Raw genomic sequence first — 17,329 nt, 5'->3', positions numbered from 1 at the left:
TGTGCCGCATTACAAGGTTTATTTAAGGGATAATTATATCCCTTAAAGTACTTGGGATTATCCTTATATACAGGCAAAAGTAGAATCCGTACTGCACGTGGGGATAAACTTAGGGGAAGGCAATGAGAGTGTGTAATTGTGTGCTTATTCCACACACTGCTCTAAGTGTAGATTATTTCTCATAGGTCGCCACAGAATCCTGCATTCTAGGCACTACATTCCTTTTTATTCAAACCACTACAGCTACCATTTCCTACAAAACTTTTCTTTCTGTTCCTTAGCCCTTTTGCACTTTTTCTTTCTTTCTTTCGTTTTTCATTCTCTCATTTTCCTTCTTTTGTAACAATATAAAACTCCCTGCTTCCGCGTATACCACGATATTTAGAATAATTACACTGCAATGGTTGGAATAGCAACAGTTACTTCAAATACAGCATTGCAATCTATCACTCACATAAAAAACACATCTCTAAGACGCAAATCATCTATTAACAGCAATCAATTAAACAAGAGCCAACGAGATGATAGTAAGAATGCATATATCGCACTTGACTTGAAGACAACAACAGCAAATAAAAATAAATCAACAACTACATCGATAATAACGAAAGCAAATGGAAGAGAAGTAATTGATGCTTTGAAAGAGAATAAAAAAGTAAAGGTAGTTTTAAAAAATAATAAAAAAAGAGATACGATAGTCATTTTTCGAAAGGGAGGTTCATAATTAACGTCTCTTTCATTATAACTAAAAAAAAGCGGGCCTTTGGAGAAAGCAATTCAAATAGAAAACACAAATCATTATCTACCAATGAGTTAACAAACTCAAAATCATTTACTACAACAAGTGATGATAATCTGTCACTAACAACGAAGCAACGACAACATAAAACAAGAGATTTTTCTATGAAAAGGCGATCGACGAGCTGTCTCGAGAACAGCAATAATATCAATTTTAATAAAAGAAGAACATCAGTTTATTCAAATAGAAGTGCTGCAACGACAACTACGACTACATCTGCAACAACAACGAAATCTACCGTGAACGAGCAACAACATTACGGTCAAACACCTATAAGCAAGGTAAAAAAAAAAATCATACACAATGTCTAAAGTATTTAAGACCCCTTTTTTAATACCTCCTTTACTTCGCTTGGCCCCTCTATTTTTTTTCCATGATAAATTTTTATCCCTTTCTAGGTCTGGCGATCACCTGGTGGAAGCTACGAGATACCAAATGTGTTTGGGAGTGATTGCTTTCTTAAACCTATCAGTCCTGTTACCACAAATCACAAACCTATTTCTCCTTCCTCTTATCATTGTATATTACGTACCTATCCCTCGCCCAACAGTAACAACAATAACAATAAAGCCAGTAACTTCAGCGGTCAAAATCAGAAGCACAGTAGCAGCAACAATTGTAACATTCCACCTTGGCGTCCAGCAGGCAATTGTAAAGACATACCTCAATTACCGCCTTTGGCTCGACGCGTTGAAAATGAATTCGAAAAAAGAATTCGAAAAGCGTTGCCTAAGCTAATATCTGTCTCTTCATTAGACCCGAGAAATAAATATGATGGGTACAAAGAAATAGGCACAGGGTAATAAATAATATTATTTCCTTCTCTTTTGCTTATACAAGGTTCGTAGAACTGATTTCGATCTCTTGACGTTTACACAGAGTCAATGGATCAGTCGTTCGTGCTCGCCATAAATTTAGGAAGAACACATTTTTAGCTATCAAACGATGTCGACTCGATTCTGATTTGGAATATCGCGCAGCTATTGTTCGCGAATTACGGATCATGGCATCTGGACATGTTAACCTCATTCGTTTACGCGAAGTCTCTCTGTGGAAAGATGATGTATGGATGGCCATGGATTTGCAACGCTGTTCAGTTTTTGCAGTTTTATGTCAACGTAGTATTCCTGAACAATATGCAGTTTATATTGCTTGTGAAGCCCTCAAGGGTATCTCTTACTTACATTCGAAATCCTTCATTCATCGGGACATTAAATGTGAGAACCTATTGCTAGGTTGGCATGGAGAGGTCAAATTAGCTGATTTTGGATTGTCTGCAAGGATAGCAGTGACAGAAAAGCAGCCCATACCATCACATAATAGCAGCAACCAAATCATAAGGAACAATGTTGCACCACAGCAACAACAACAGATTGTCACTACTTTGAGACGAAATTGTGAACGTTTAGGAACCAGTAAATGGATGGCACCTGAAGTTATCCGTGAACAACTTTATGATGAAAAAATTGATATGTGGTCCTTGGGCATCACTATCATCGAAATGATGGATCGCGTCCCACCTCATTATTTGATTAAAGATGAGAATGAATTGTTTGCTACTATTTTAAGTGAACCAAGCCCTAGCTTTACTTACAGTAATCCAACTATGTACATGAAAGGCTTGGTGGCGTGGTTGTTGGATGAATCACCAGCAACACGACCTAATGCTGCAGATGTATTACAGGTAAGGGTACCTAGTTATTCTTAGACTGTGACAGCGACGTATATACTTATACCTCTGTATTGCTCGGCCGTCCATAGGAAATTAATGTTCATGTGCAAAGCGGCTTATTACAATGCTCAACACCTAATGAATTAGCCAGATTCGTTACGTATGCTTTCGCATCCAAAAACCCGTAGAATAATTTAATAGCTAATAAATGGCAACGAAGACATAATTCCAATTGTTCACCCTTCCACTATTTACAATTTTTTTTCATTCTGAAAAAGTATCTCTGTAACCCTTTTTGAACGACAAACATACAATTATAGGAAAAAAGAATACATAAAAAAACCACTCTGCAACAGAATTCAGGTTTGCTGTCCTTTTCATTTATAGTTGTTCATTCGTCAATTTCAAAGCTCTTTACATACTATTGGTTTTTTTTAATAGGTGACATAGGAACCTTTTTGCAGAAGTGATTGTTCGATACGAAGTTAGAATCTACACCAAATATAAGTAATGCTAATCTCTGACTCGTACACTACCTGGAAAAACACCAACAGTTTGTCCCAATTGGCCTATCCACCAATCGTCTTCCTTTTCCGTCCAATGAAGAAGCTTTATCCTATCGCCTATCTTGAATGACAAATCATCGTCTGTCAAGCCTTCAAAATTATGTAATGCAGTTGCATAATGAGAAGAGTCTGTAGGTACTGTCACCGACCCAACAGCAGTTGCTGAAGAACTTTTAAGAGGAGCTACAGGTTTTGTTATATCAGTGGTCGCCTTGATGTCGGCTTGCTGCTGCTGCTCTTGTTGTAAATGAGAATGCCTGGATAAAGAATCGTTGCTATTATTGTTGTTGTATTTATTTACGAGTATATCATTATTACTACGCTTGTTGCTTCTCCAATGATCCGATAATCTATTCTTCATTGTATTACCACTACTTTTTCTTGTGGAATTCAAGATTTTAGAAGATGATGTTTTATCCAAGCAGAATATCTCCAATGTCGCTAATTGTTTTGTTATTTCGTCTTCTGACATTTTTTGGGTAGTAAAGTAATTTTCATTAGCTAACATCAGATCATCCCAGTAAGTAGAAAGTGTATAATAAAAAGCGTGTTGAAGAGTATATAACCTTTCAAAGATTGGTTGAATCACCTGATATTGAAAAAAATGAAAGAAAATGGGTAGTTGATCTTTGAGAGATTGATTGAGTGTATCATATTCGACTGTGGCTGTTTCTAATTGTGCTTGTACTTTAAAGATGAGCTTTTCATCGTGATTATACTGCAGCTGTTCTTTTTGCCATTGATGTTGTTGTTTATATGACGTATGTTCTTGATGACTCATTGAATACTTGGTATTGTGGTTAAGAAGTAACTTATTCAATTGTTGACGGTATCGATCATAATCTACCTGTTTACGATTTCGTTTGACAATAGTGTTCTGAATTTGTTTGACAATGGCTTGAAGTTCATCAATAGGACGAATAATATCTTGTTGAATGGAAGAAGAAAGACTAGCAAGAATGTCGTCGCGGCAGAGTGCCATAGCTGCTTCCAGGTCTTTCGCAGCTTGTAACCCTGCACAGTTTTCCTCTTCCTCTTTTTCTTTCTCTTCTGCTTCTTCCTTGTGGGAACGTGAAGGAAATGCCGAAGTTGTGCCAGTACTTTTGGACCTATTTCCTTGCTCATAGTTGCCATCCTTTCCGCTTTCTTTAATATCTTCTACCTCATACTGCTTATATTCTTGCTGTTGCAATTTAAGCTTTTCACTGTACAATGCGGCTAAGCATAATCCTAGCTCCTTTTGTTGATAAATGTAGACTATATTACACAGATTCGTTAACACAAGTGAAATTTCTCATTCTATGCTCATACTGGGTTGACTATTCTTTTACCCAAAACATTATCGTAATATGCCTGTATGTTAATTCTCAATTGATCTACTGTTTTCGCCGTATCCCGAAAACGTATTTCCAACTGTTCAAACTCAATGTCTTTGGTTGCTGCATATCGTGTATGCCGATATTGTAGCAATGAATATAAACTAGTTCCAACCCTCATAAAACTACACATTTGGTAAACAAACCTTCTCCTTTCTTGGATAGCATATTTTGAGGCAACCGACTCATTGCTTTTTGAAAACCCTAAGGTACGAGTCGTTGAGAGTTGATTTGAGAGAAGTACCAAAATGGTTCTTTCTTTTTCATGTACCTTCCAACTCATAATGTTTGAATTTTGAGTAATAAAACCGCGAAAGAATATGTCACTTTGAATACAAATTGATTTAATGCACAAAAAGCGAAAGGAAAAGGTAAGATACAGCGAGTACACCAACAATTACTTAAAAGCTGAACCTAAATTTTAACAAAGATACACAAATATGTGAACGGCAAATCGCTCGAAAATCATCTTTTTGAAGCTTTTTAACTCGGAAATGGGAATTGGCAGATGGTTAGCGTGCCCAATAAATCGGAGAAAATTTGTTACGGCTACACCGCTTAAAATTGCACTGAAGGAGGTAATAAATAGTGAGGTAAAAGAACAGTGTGTCGATTTGGCTTTTTTTAAATGTAAGGTCAAATTCTAAACTTATCCCAGCATGTGGGTGTCTGCACTTTTCTTTTTGAGCTGCTTTATTCATATGAATTATCGAGTTTTTTTCTTCTAGTTAAGAGAGATTGATCATATACAGTTATAGTCTCTTCTCTTGCTTTTCTCCTGATAGCTAATTCCATCTCTATCGTTTGTTTTGCTCCTTCTTTTCTTTCTCATTTGCCATTATGCGTTCGTTGGGTAATGATTTAAATAGCTAGTCTTAGTAGCCGTTGCCGGTCTGATTAAGCATTGAAAAGAAGATCTGTCAAAAGGATTTATGCACGATATATCCGTTTAAGTTGATACTGTAAATTCATTGCTTTTTCAGGATTCTCTGCTGTGAAATCGTACAGCATTTTCTCGTTATATAATTCTGACCCCTTGACTTGACCTGACAGAAAAATTACTCCAAAGATGTAACTCCCTTCCTTTGTCTCTCTTTCATCCACAACATATTACCACCTTCCCCTTCCTTCTCCTATTTTTAATAATTCCTTGGCTACGACGATACTGTTTCCAACTGATTTAAAAGATTATTGTTTGTTGTCTCTTTTTCGTTTCCTTCATCCATTTCGAAATCTGTTATCGACTTCTCTATCAAACTGTAGTCATCCTCTCCTTGTGCACATTGTCTGTCATACTAGTTAATTTTTTTCAACATTTTACAATAAAAATCTGTAACATCAGCAATTGAAAGTCTTTTGGCAATTGCCAAGTTAAAATAGCATTAAAACTAACTTTTAAATATAATTATTGTATTTTTCTTTTATCTATATAAAAACACTAGGTTGTTTATAAGGTCGATCGAATACCTTTTTTCTGTAACAGCGTAAAAAAACTATATATAGTTTCTAACACCAGCATCCTCAATAATATCTTTTCCTTATGGATAACGTATACAATACTGCTCAACCATTTATGCATAACATTTCTACTATTACTGCACATCAGCAGCAGCAGCAAGAACAACTTCATCAACGGCAAAATACTGCTAATTTACGTCATTCCCAATTGCCTAAGCGTACAACTTCTTTAGTAAGACCTGAAAGAAGTAGAATTGATCCTCAGCATCCACAATATCATACGCGACGAAGAATTATGCTTGAAGATGATGAACACAACAACCACTATCGAGATACCCAATTCAATACAACTAGCCGATCAGTTATTCGAAGAGGATTGCTAGGCAGAGAGGAAGATTTTGATTATCTCGATGAAAAGTTTCAGGACAATAACATGAAACCAACAGCAGCATATGGAGCAACTGGAAACGCCACAAAAGTCACTACCACTACTTCTTCAGTTGTGGACTATGTGATTGAAGATCAACCAAGCAAAACATGCAGTGTATGGATAACTATTTGTTATTTATTAACATGTTGTTGTCCTCCGCCTTTGCTACGAGCTATAGGTAAAAATTATGACTCTCTATGACGATTTTTCATTTTCATGAAGGGTTGAATAACTAAAACGTAAACTATATTTTAGGCAGAAAAGATAAAAACGCACAAATGGCATTTCGCGAAAAGATAGGTTTGGTAACCGTAATACTAGGTATTATGGCAATGGTCGGTTTTCTAACATTTGGATTCACACAAGTTGTGTGCCCACGACCTCCACTCAGCTTCCGTGTGGAATCCATCAATGATGGTTATGTGATAGTACATGGCTGGGCTTACATGCTGGCTTCATGGAACGATCATCCACCGATTGCACCAGCCATAGCTAATGATATTAGCGGCAATAATAACAAAATCAACAATGTTATGGATGAGCCGTTCAATGCTAGTGGAAAAGATGCATCCTTTCTGTTTCAGAATATCAATGGAAACTGTCTTTCTATCATTAAACCTAAAGATGATACAGTCGTCATAGGCCACGATGCCACACCTGGTTATTTCCCGTGTCAGTTGTTGGAACGCAGTAATCAAAATGAAAATGATAATAGCATGAACTTGATTAACAGCAATAATGCATCCTCTCCGTATGCGAATAACGCAGCCTGTCATGTTAAATCAGCCTCACGTCAACTATTTACAACCATGAGAGAAACGGGTGTCATCAATTCTAATGGAAATTATGATAAGGCTGGTAGAGTCTACTATGATTGGGAGGATGTCAATAAAACTTCTCATTTAGCGGTTTACAATAGGTAGTTAAAAAGAAAATATATTTAGACATACGTAAAAGAAAAAATTCTGACCATTGTTCTGAATACCTCAGTAATGTATTGAACTTAAATTTGTTACAATTATTGCTATTATCAACTTTTTCAGTACCAGAAAATGGTTTGATAGAAGCCATAATCAACGATAAAAACCGTTTTGGCGGTCAAGATATTACACACATTGTAGCAACCCACAGAAATCAACCCTTATCCATCGACAACAATACTAACAAAACGACTTCTTTGCATCCAATAACTTGGAAGGCCGAAGCCCAATGCCTTCTTGACATCATCAAAGTAGGAGAAGTTGATACCAAGAGTTTTGGCTGTATTGTGTCGGATGTAGTTCTCTACACTTCTCTTATGGTTATCCTCGGGGTCATCCTGGTTAAATTTGGGTTAGCAGTCATCTTTGGTTGGTTCTTATCATGGAAATTAGGCAACTTTAAAAATGTTGAAGGCAAAACGTCTTATAAAGATCGAATGCGTCGTGATCTGGAAATTGAAGATTGGACGGCTGGTATTAATGTACCTGCAGCTGCTATTCGGCCTCAACAATCACAACTGTTTGGCAGCAGCAACAGTACAGCAGCAGCAAAACTTCAACATCATATTTCGAGCCCAAATCTGTACCACGCTTACAATAACTCGAATAAAATCCTTCAAAAGAAAAGAAGTATTATTCCAACAAAGTCAAGGTTTACTCAACCTGATACAGGAACAATGCACTTCAAATCTCTGGAGCATCAACCAAGTACTATATGGCAGCAAGCTCCTACCGGGTAAGGGAAAACTGTGCAATATATAGGAACTACACATATCATTTTTCATTTGGAAAGCTTATGCATTATTTGTATTGTATATGATCGTAGCCCCAGAGGTATGGGCAAATATCTTAGCTCGCAGAATTTACTGTCTCCACGTCCTACTTTATCCGTGTCGGACAACCGAAGTAACATGACCAGTCCCTTATCACGTAGGTCTTCCCAGACTTCTGCAACTACGCCAATAAACAACAATAACAAGCAAGACAACGATGATGACGACAATAATACTTCTTCTTCAAATGCAACTGCCTTCTTTTGTCCTTATGAACTATCCCCCTACACTTTGCCTCAACCAAAAGCAGATTATAAACCATTTGGCTTTCCACTTGCGCATACCATCTGTCTCGTCACTTGCTACTCTGAAGGAGAAGAGGGTCTTCGTACTACACTCGATTCCATTGCTACTACCGACTATCCCAACTCACATAAACTTCTTCTTGTCATCGCAGACGGCATGATTACAGGCCACGGCAATAAACGTTCTACTCCAGATATATGTATCTCTATGATGAAAGACTTTTTAGTCCCACCGGAGCAAGTGGAAGCTTGTTCGTACATTGCAATTGCTGATGGTACAAAACGCCATAACATGTCCAAAGTCTATGCTGGCTTCTACAATTACAATCCTATTACTGTCGACCGTAAACTTCAAAAACGGGTCCCTATGGTCACCATTGTAAAATGTGGCACACCTGCTGAGCGGCAAGAATCTGCCAATGGTAAACCCGGTAACCGAGGTAAACGCGATTCTCAAGTGATCTTGATGTCCTTTTTACAAAAAGTCATGTTTGACGAACGTATGACAGAGCTTGAATATGAACTCTTCACAACACTGTGGCGTATCTCAGGTATCAGTCCTGATAAGTATGAAACTGTTCTTATGGTAGATGCTGATACAAAAGTGTATCCTGATGCACTTTCTCGCTTAATCAGTTGTATGGTCAATGATCCTGAGGTGATGGGGCTTTGTGGTGAGACGAAGATTGGAAACAAAACGGATAGCTGGGTCTCAATGATACAAGTATTCGAATACTATATATCGCATCATCAAAGTAAGGCGTTCGAGTCGATATTTGGAAATGTGACGTGTCTACCAGGGTGTTTCTGTATGTATCGTATCAAAGCGCCTAAGGGGCATAATGGACATTGGGTACCTATACTAGCAAATCCAGATATTATCGAGCATTATTCGGAGAATGTTGTTGATACACTGCATAAAAAGAACTTGCTGTTGCTAGGCGAGGATCGTTATTTATCCACATTGATGTTGAAGACGTTTCCAAGGAGAAAAATGCTTTTTGTGCCTCAAGCGGTGTGTAAGACGGTTGTGCCTGATTCCTTCGCGGTGTTACTATCGCAGAGAAGAAGATGGATTAATTCCACAATCCACAATTTGATGGAGTTATTATTTGTTCATGATTTATGTGGTACCTTCTGCTTGTCGATGCAATTTGTCGTATTCATGGAGTTGGTCGGTACATTGGCTCTACCAGCAGCTATTTCATTCACAATGTATTTAATTATTCTTGCTTGCATTGGACAGCCTGCTGTTTTATCTCTTATTCTTTTGGCTCTTATACTTGGTTTGCCTGCTGTGCTTATTGTTATGACCAGTCGGAAACTCGTTTATGTCGGATGGATGTTTATTTACTTGTTCAGTTTACCCATATGGAACTTTGTCTTACCGACATACGCCTATTGGCATTTTGATGATTTTTCTTGGGGAGAGACCAGAAAAGTGGAAGGCGAAGGTGAGCCAGGTGCTTGTAAAGACCACAGCGATAAAGAAGGAGAGTTTGACTCTTCACAAATCATGATGAAAAAATGGGTGGAGTATGAAAGAGATAGAAAGATGAAAGAAGCTGAAACGAGGGAGAGAGCGCTGTTCGAACAGCAACAGCTGGCAATAACGAGATGGACACCTATGCAGGCAGAACTGTCCCTGGATTTAGACAGGTCTACTTTATCCACATTAATTGACTCAAGTCTAGGTAATAATCATAATAGCAGTTTGAATTCATCAGCGCGGTTTATTCAAGCAGGCACACCGCCTACAACTCCACCTCTTCCACCACCCTCGCAGCAGCACCTTCGACATAACATGATACTTGACGATTCAAACACTTACAAAATAGAAGAGCAGTATACAAGCAATACCGAGAATAATGACATGAATATAGATGAAGATGAGATTGAGGAGAGTCTGAGTGTTTTTCCTTCCATAACATTACCTTCTATCGATTCTACAACTTTACCGACATTTGCATTTGAAAAAGAAGATACCCTGTAAACAGTTGAAATATTAGTACTGATACTAATGATATGAACAATAACTAATTGTAAATAACTATAAATTATATAAAAACTATTATACTAACATTTTATAATCATAATAATAAACCAAATGAAAATTAAATGTGAAAAGATTCATGCAAATCCGTCCGTCTGCATTTGAACTCAGGGACGTGTATCTCGTGAGGAAGGATTTTAGAGGCTATATTCATTGTTCTTTAGTTCGGTGACAAGCCTGTTTAATACTACTTCAATCTCGAACCTGCAAAAATCATTAGGTATACACAACTCAATGACTAATGTTGGTGAAGAAGGCAAAAGGAATGCGGATGAGGTAGGTGAGAAATCTCTTTCCACGTAATGAAGCCAATTGTAATGATCTAAACAACTCTTGATCTATATCCAACACAGAAGCATTCATCAAATCAAATTAAGCCACCTGTTAGTGACCTAATACAGTCATTACGTGCACTCTTCAAATCATGGGAGTTAGATTATAAGGTAAAATTAACCGAGTGGGTGTTCTTTGGCTAAGGATATGATACAGAATAATCATAACTTATCCGAGCAATCTATTCGATATAGCGACAAATGAAGAAGGAAGACTTTTTGCAAGAAACCATTCCTTCATTTATTGCATTAGTGAATGATATGCATAGAGTGTATCAGCAATTTTTCACAGCTGTCAAAAACTCATCGTCCAAGTAAAAAAAAAATACACGAAATGCCATTAGCCCAAAGAAATAATAAAACTGTGAACTAACAATTACGCTAAGACATAGAGAATATATATCCCAATCACCAGTTTTTAGAGAAAATGTACAGCGTTTGATGCTAAAACTAATCCCAGATTCCTTTTTTCGTGTGCTTGACAAGTATCAAGAAATCATCAGCGATCAAATCGAAGTTATGTACGAACGCAACATGAACATTGAACATGGATTTGCGTATCTATTCTGTCCGGATATCCGTCTATGTCATCGGTATAATGATTTTGAAAAGGAAGTACAGTTAGTATTAGATGCCAATTTACCCGATTCAGTCACAGTGTTGAACTTGACAGAGGATGAGTTGGACAGTGCTTTAAAAAAAGAACGGCAACGACAACAGTGTGGGAACGAACCATTTGAAAACATGTCACAGGAGCAGTGGCTACCGTATATCAAACTTGATACTACTATTTATGACAAGTACGACTTGAAACAGCTTCATACAAATCTCGAAAGCTTCGACTTAATATGTCAGCAATTACACGCGATGGATTTCAAATGCGATTGGATCGAGAGAGTGAAAAAAAAAGTGATAAAACGTCTAAAAGCAATGAATAGATATTACGAAGATAATTGGACAATTTCCATTTTGCCTTTCTTATTAAAGTGGTGTCATGTACTCTTATTGCCATGGATCTCCTATTTATTGCCCAAGGAAGAAAATAATCATGGTAAGCGGATCGAAGTGAATCACTTTTTATTCGCGTAGGTTCATCACAACTGACTGGTTTCGTATATCAGATGCAAATTGGTTTAACTTCTTACGTGCCAAAACAAAATTGGAACATATCATGTATGAAGCCTTCTACTATACCCGTATACCCCACATATTTGATATCATTGTAGATTTTCCTGATAGTAAGCAAACAATTACAGATTTTCAAGTAAGTGTGATTTAAATGAACGGGTCCTATATTCGGAAGGATGACAGAATGGGAAATGAAGTAGTTTAATGAACAAGATTATTATCTTTTTATAAGATTGTTATAACAAGAAGAGGGATGTTTGATGAATTCAAGAGTGACCTTATGCAACAGTAAGTCTTTAATATTGAGCTAACATATAGTAATATTAAATTGATATCTTACAAAATAGGTTGAAAGCGCGTCTTTTACACCAAGGAGCTTCGGCAATCGATATTCTACATCAATACATTGTCTGTATAGAATGTTTAAAAATAATTGACCCCTCTTGCGAAATTTTGGCGCCTGTTATTGATCTTATAAAAAACTATATGAAGTAAGGAAGCGATTAAAAACCTTTCGCCGTTATGAATAACTGATTAGAACTTTAAACTTTCTGTTTTGTCCATTTGAAATTGTACGTAGTGCTTATCGAAAAGATACAGTTAGAGGAGTAGTAGAGTTAATTCGAGAAGCTAATGACGAAGAAGAAGAATTTGTCAGGTTTCCAATGGACCCAGACGATGTGCATGTATTTGATGAAGCAGAATTAAACAACACTCAACGTATTAGAACGGTTGATGATATTCCAGAGGGCAGATTAAGTAAGAAAATGCAGACAAACCAAATAGTATATAATACATTTATAGATTTATATTCAAATATGAGAACGAGCATGTTTACAAAAGTCTTACACAAAAATTACTCTTATTACCACCAGCTAAACTTTCCAAGCTACAGAAGAAAATCAAAGATCCAATTGCAATGCTTATCAGCGTATGCAAATCTCTGAAAGAATTTATCCATGGTTATAGTAATAGATTTGGTGAAGCCCTTCTTTTATGCACAAACTACAATACCGAGGAAGAAGAACGACGCCTTGAATTTTTAAAGAGGAACTTTCCGCCGGATACCTTTCTTCGGTGCGATATTATGTTACAAGATATGGCTAACAGTCGCCGGTTAGATAAAATAATACATGAAAGCGGCCATATTCAACCTATTTTTCACAGTATCATGATGTCCAAGAAATATTGGCAAGGTGATAATGAAGATCATGATTACAACACAGCGGTTGATGATGATGAAGAAAGTCAAGAAACAGTCAGTAAAGGATTTAAACGATATCTGTAGGTTCTATTTTCTTCCAAATGTCTTGATTAAGCGGAAGTAATGAAACCTTCTAATTTTAAATAATAATCCATAGTCCTTTTGACGATTCTCTTGCCACTTATCAAAAAGAGTTTGAAAGAGTTAAAGTGTCGAGGAAGCTCAAATTTTCACATACGAAAGGCTCAGTAAGCTTAACTCTGAACTTCAATTCAAGAGAGCCACTTAATGTAAATGTGACACCAGAAGAAGCTTTAGTCATTCAGTTATTCCAATCGAAAGGTAAGTCAACGAAACTTAACATAGCTGTGTAATATGGTATTCTTGCTAACAAATTCGTTTGCTCCCAACATGATATAGATCAGAAACATACAATGGAACATATCCATCAGGAAACTGGAATGAGCATGAACAAAGTAGCTACTTCTTTGACATATTGGATGGAGAATGATGTTTTGGAACTGTCTGCTAATGGCTATTTTTCTCTTGTAAATGAATAAATTTTTTATAATTCCTAGCATCGGACTTGTTTATTTATCACTCCATCAGTTACTGACAACAAACATTTGCAAAATATGTAGCCACCTATTATTATTGCTTTTTGTTAGCCAAAACGGGGACAATAGATATAGAACCAGTGGCTTACTTGTCAGACAATACGAATTTACAAAAACTTGTGGGGGCGCAACAAGTATTTCAATAGCTATTTTTATAGAAAAAAGCTGTAGTACTCCTAAGCAATTCTAATCGTATCATCCCGAATAATCTATCCTGTAATTGCTAATAATTCATAACGGTAATTAACTTAACAGTTACTGTCTATCAGAATATTTTCGCAGGAAACCATAAATACAGCAACTGAGAGTGCAGTGTATCAAAACTCTTTCGACAGTAAAGGATATTTAAGACGTTTGCATTGAAGTAAGTTTATTAAATACTAAACATGATTGATAAATCAGTACTTGTTTGGGGACTGAAAGACAACAACTGCGTAAGTTATTATTTATACGATAGCACAATACAGGCTAACAAGTTCACGTTTAACCGATGGGTAATCTGTCGCTTTCAGTCGGACAGTAGATACCAAGATTCGGGTCAAAAGTCAAAATGGATGGTTTAGACGCAGCAGGAAGGAAAAGTTGGTTCCAAAATGCTTTAGCAATCCATTGATGACCCTTTAGACTAGGATGGAAGCAGTCAACGTTACTAATATGCATATGTAAAGGAGAAGTTAGTTTAAAAGCTTGCATGTATAGCATGTGCGTTGTGAAACAAGCATTCTGAGTTTCTAGAAAGAAAACGATACCTTAGGGCATCAACAGGGAAGGAAGATAAATCAATAGGAGCAGGACTATACATGACAGCAAATGTTGAACCAGCAGTACCCTTATACTTGTTGGCGATGTTTTGTAATTGAACGTTATAAGCTACAAATGAAAGCATGAATATTCTTATTTTTCAAACAGTTGTACAATCTAAATTCTAAGCAACTTTACCATCAGAAAGAACGTCCATTGTAGCCCAATTTTTACCTGCAGAACAGGAGCATTCACCTGTATTCTGGAGGAAACCATTAGGAACACAATACGCCTGACCAGCAGTCAACGGGAACACTCCAGAAACCTTAAATGTACCCACTGTAATAACTATGGTAAACATAGGCATTATCTATACAACCACGCAATTATGGTACTTACATAAATTAACAATAGTTTTCGGAATTTCAGCCTTGATACGTGCAATAACAGCTTCGACATATTTACCATAAGATTCAGCGGAAACAATATTTTGCATACCATCTGTACAAGCAGCACATTGATCGTTGCTACCAATTTGGATAGTAATCATTTTCCAATCATTTCGGAAGCTAGACGAAGTCATCATTGTTTTCATGCCTATAAACGATAGAAGTGCCATTACTTAAAAGCTAGATAATGCATAACAATAGTCAAGTGAAGTAATTACGTGGAATAAGATAATCAAGTTCATAGTCCAAATTTTTGGCTATAGCACCGCTTTGTGCACCATTCAGGTTATCTCTTAAAGGACGATCTGTTTTACATAAATGATCAGTATACTTATATTTCAATTAGAAAAACAAACCCTCCGTATATATTGCAGTTTTTACAAAGAAAACTTACATGCTGAAAGAGGGAAACCACATAAATCATTACTACAATAAGATACCAAATGAGACAAGACAGATGCGCCCTTCACTTTAGGCTGGTATTTCTTCATAAAATTGGCTAAAGTAATTGCTCCACTATCTCCGCCAATACCGTAACTATTACCACGATACTCTGAGACTAAACTGAAGTTGACGACACCAGAACCTTCATAATCAATACCCATCATAGCGAAACCAGCCATAATACTATCACCTAAGGCGCCTATTACTTTAATATCATCAATACGAAGGTCAGTAATTTCATTAGAGACCGCACGAGCAGGTAAAGGAGGACAATCTGATATGGAAGCTACATTAGCAGCCAAAGTACCAGTGACAACAGTCAATGATAGAGTAAGTAATGTTTTGACAGAAACCATAAAAAACGCTTAGAGTGTTGGGCTTCAAAAGGAAAAGATTTTGTTGTGCCTTCTTTTATATCATCCTATCGAAAGTTACACTTGCATACGATCATCTTTGAATCCTTTTGCTTCTCTATATTTGACTCTTTTCTTTCTTGCGCACTCATTCGATGTATAACTTCACGTTTATCATGATGTTACGCCAGTGTGAACCGTCATACACCGTATTGTAAAATCTAGTAAAGATTTAACGAAATACAAGCGTACTATTACACATTATATCTTAATAAATTGCTTGCAATAGCAGAGAAATTCACGTGAAACTGTTTTTCAACCTTTAATGATTGTCATAGTGGTCGTTTAATGCTCTTGAATAAATAGCAGGAGCACTGTAAAGATGAAACTCAAGAGACCGAGATTGTACATTGATGGCTCTACCAACTATATATTTAAGTTGTTGGTTTTAAAGCTTTTTTTTTTTATTTTCTTTTTACTGACTTTTGAGATGAAGATATTTCATGTGGCAAGTAACAAGACACATAAAGAGTACTTATTGAAGCTTTGTATCAATGGGACAACAACTCTTGCATCTGATAATATCTGTCTATAAATTGTGGATCTTTAGTTTCGCTTTCTAACGTGCAACAGTTATCTGTTTTAAGATATTGCACAACCTCGCCAACTTCTCAGGTTGCTATTTTGTATACCTCAAAAAATGCAATTCTTCTTACCACTAACTGTTATTCTACCCTCATCAGAAGAAACTTAACGGATCAATACTGCTCAAAATACTTTCGAAGTCAAATGACGCGTCTAAATAGCACCAATTGACAATATGCATAGAATTAATACAGACATACTAGAAAGTCAGTGAAAAGCGGATATAGACCCAGTTATATTGTACTCTGTTTTCAATTTATGCTAAGGAATTCTTATCCTTATCGATCATCTGCAAACTACATGGTTGCACAGATTATGCAAATTTTTCTATCAGCCTATCAATAATATTACAATGCAGCAATGCATATTATATAGAGATATCGAGCAATTAGTATACCATATTGACGTCCTATGGACAATGAAGGTTTTAGCTCAAATTTGCTTCTGCTGAAGCATTGCTTTTCGAATAATTCGATGAATAAATATGAGTACAATTTGCGCTGAGTACAAGCCTGAAATAAGGAAGCATCAGACCCTATATAGTAAGGTTACCTTACCAAGGTCATTTTGTTGTGCTTCGTTCTCATCAATGGATATACACACGCATGCAAACGCTCCTACAAAGAGACATTTTCCTTTTGCTAACAATTAGCGTTGTAGGGCGGTTAAATTGTTCTCGAAAATCCAGGACTATAATTCTACCTTCTCAAATTCGTTCTTTATAGACATGATTAAGAAGAGACCACAGTATAATGTTAGTAAATCCGAATTTAGAATCATGAAAAAAAGTACGCCTGCTGTTGATATGTAAAGGTCTCAATCAATATACACTCAACATCATAAAAAGATAGGTTTCTTTATAAAGAGACAAATAGCATTGTTTGATAAACAGGATTTTGAAATAATGGTGAAGTATACGTTTTCTTTCAATCTAAAGATATAACAATCATATTACAAAAGCCTTGGAGTTTGTTATAATACGTACTTATATTGGGCATATTGAC

General features: G+C 36.5%; 4 protein-coding genes across 4 annotated transcripts; 2 read left to right on the top strand and 2 right to left on the bottom strand.

The window, feature by feature from the left end:
• Nucleotides 1–400: 400 nt before the first annotated feature.
• Nucleotides 401–2,659, top strand: BDF20DRAFT_911267 (kinase-like domain-containing protein; the record flags this gene model as incomplete). The annotated part of the gene is made up of 5 exons (XM_053083800.1): nucleotides 401–655; nucleotides 757–1,080; nucleotides 1,198–1,598; nucleotides 1,679–2,483; nucleotides 2,561–2,659. The coding sequence occupies 5 exons, from the start codon at nucleotides 401–403 to the stop codon at nucleotides 2,657–2,659; spliced, it is 1,884 nt and encodes a 627-aa protein (XP_052937918.1).
• Nucleotides 2,660–2,813: 154 nt separating this feature from the next.
• Nucleotides 2,814–4,391, bottom strand: BDF20DRAFT_858032 (uncharacterized protein). Its single transcript, XM_053080389.1, has 2 exons — nucleotides 3,008–4,391; nucleotides 2,814–2,925 (listed from the first exon to the last, which is right to left on the bottom strand). The coding sequence occupies exons 1-2, from the start codon at nucleotides 4,017–4,019 to the stop codon at nucleotides 2,906–2,908; spliced, it is 1,032 nt and encodes a 343-aa protein (XP_052937917.1). The 5' UTR covers nucleotides 4,020–4,391; the 3' UTR covers nucleotides 2,814–2,905.
• Nucleotides 4,392–5,953: 1,562 nt separating this feature from the next.
• BDF20DRAFT_911265 (chitin synthase-domain-containing protein) lies at nucleotides 5,954–13,636 on the top strand (the record flags this gene model as incomplete). Its single annotated transcript, XM_053083799.1, has 15 exons — nucleotides 5,954–6,479; nucleotides 6,557–7,220; nucleotides 7,292–8,017; nucleotides 8,108–10,348; nucleotides 10,577–10,688; nucleotides 10,766–10,855; nucleotides 10,940–11,058; nucleotides 11,137–11,795; nucleotides 11,866–12,008; nucleotides 12,105–12,160; nucleotides 12,220–12,363; nucleotides 12,453–12,631; nucleotides 12,748–13,156; nucleotides 13,234–13,418; nucleotides 13,497–13,636. 15 exons carry the CDS (start codon nucleotides 5,954–5,956, stop codon nucleotides 13,634–13,636), a joined length of 6,393 nt encoding a protein of 2,130 aa, XP_052937916.1.
• A 540-nt stretch (nucleotides 13,637–14,176) lies between these two features.
• BDF20DRAFT_816011 (uncharacterized protein) lies at nucleotides 14,177–15,683 on the bottom strand (the record flags this gene model as incomplete). The annotated part of the gene is made up of 5 exons (XM_053077125.1): nucleotides 14,177–14,318; nucleotides 14,443–14,563; nucleotides 14,633–14,773; nucleotides 14,834–15,031; nucleotides 15,278–15,683. 5 exons carry the CDS (start codon nucleotides 15,681–15,683, stop codon nucleotides 14,177–14,179), a joined length of 1,008 nt encoding a protein of 335 aa, XP_052937915.1.
• Between the last annotated feature and the right edge of the window lie 1,646 nt (nucleotides 15,684–17,329).

This window comes from Mycotypha africana, assembly GCF_025528875.1.
Source record: "Mycotypha africana strain NRRL 2978 chromosome Unknown BDF20scaffold_3, whole genome shotgun sequence".
Lineage (NCBI taxonomy): Eukaryota > Fungi > Mucoromycota > Mucoromycetes > Mucorales > Mycotyphaceae > Mycotypha > Mycotypha africana.
This window is presented reverse-complemented; position numbering and strand designations above follow the sequence as displayed.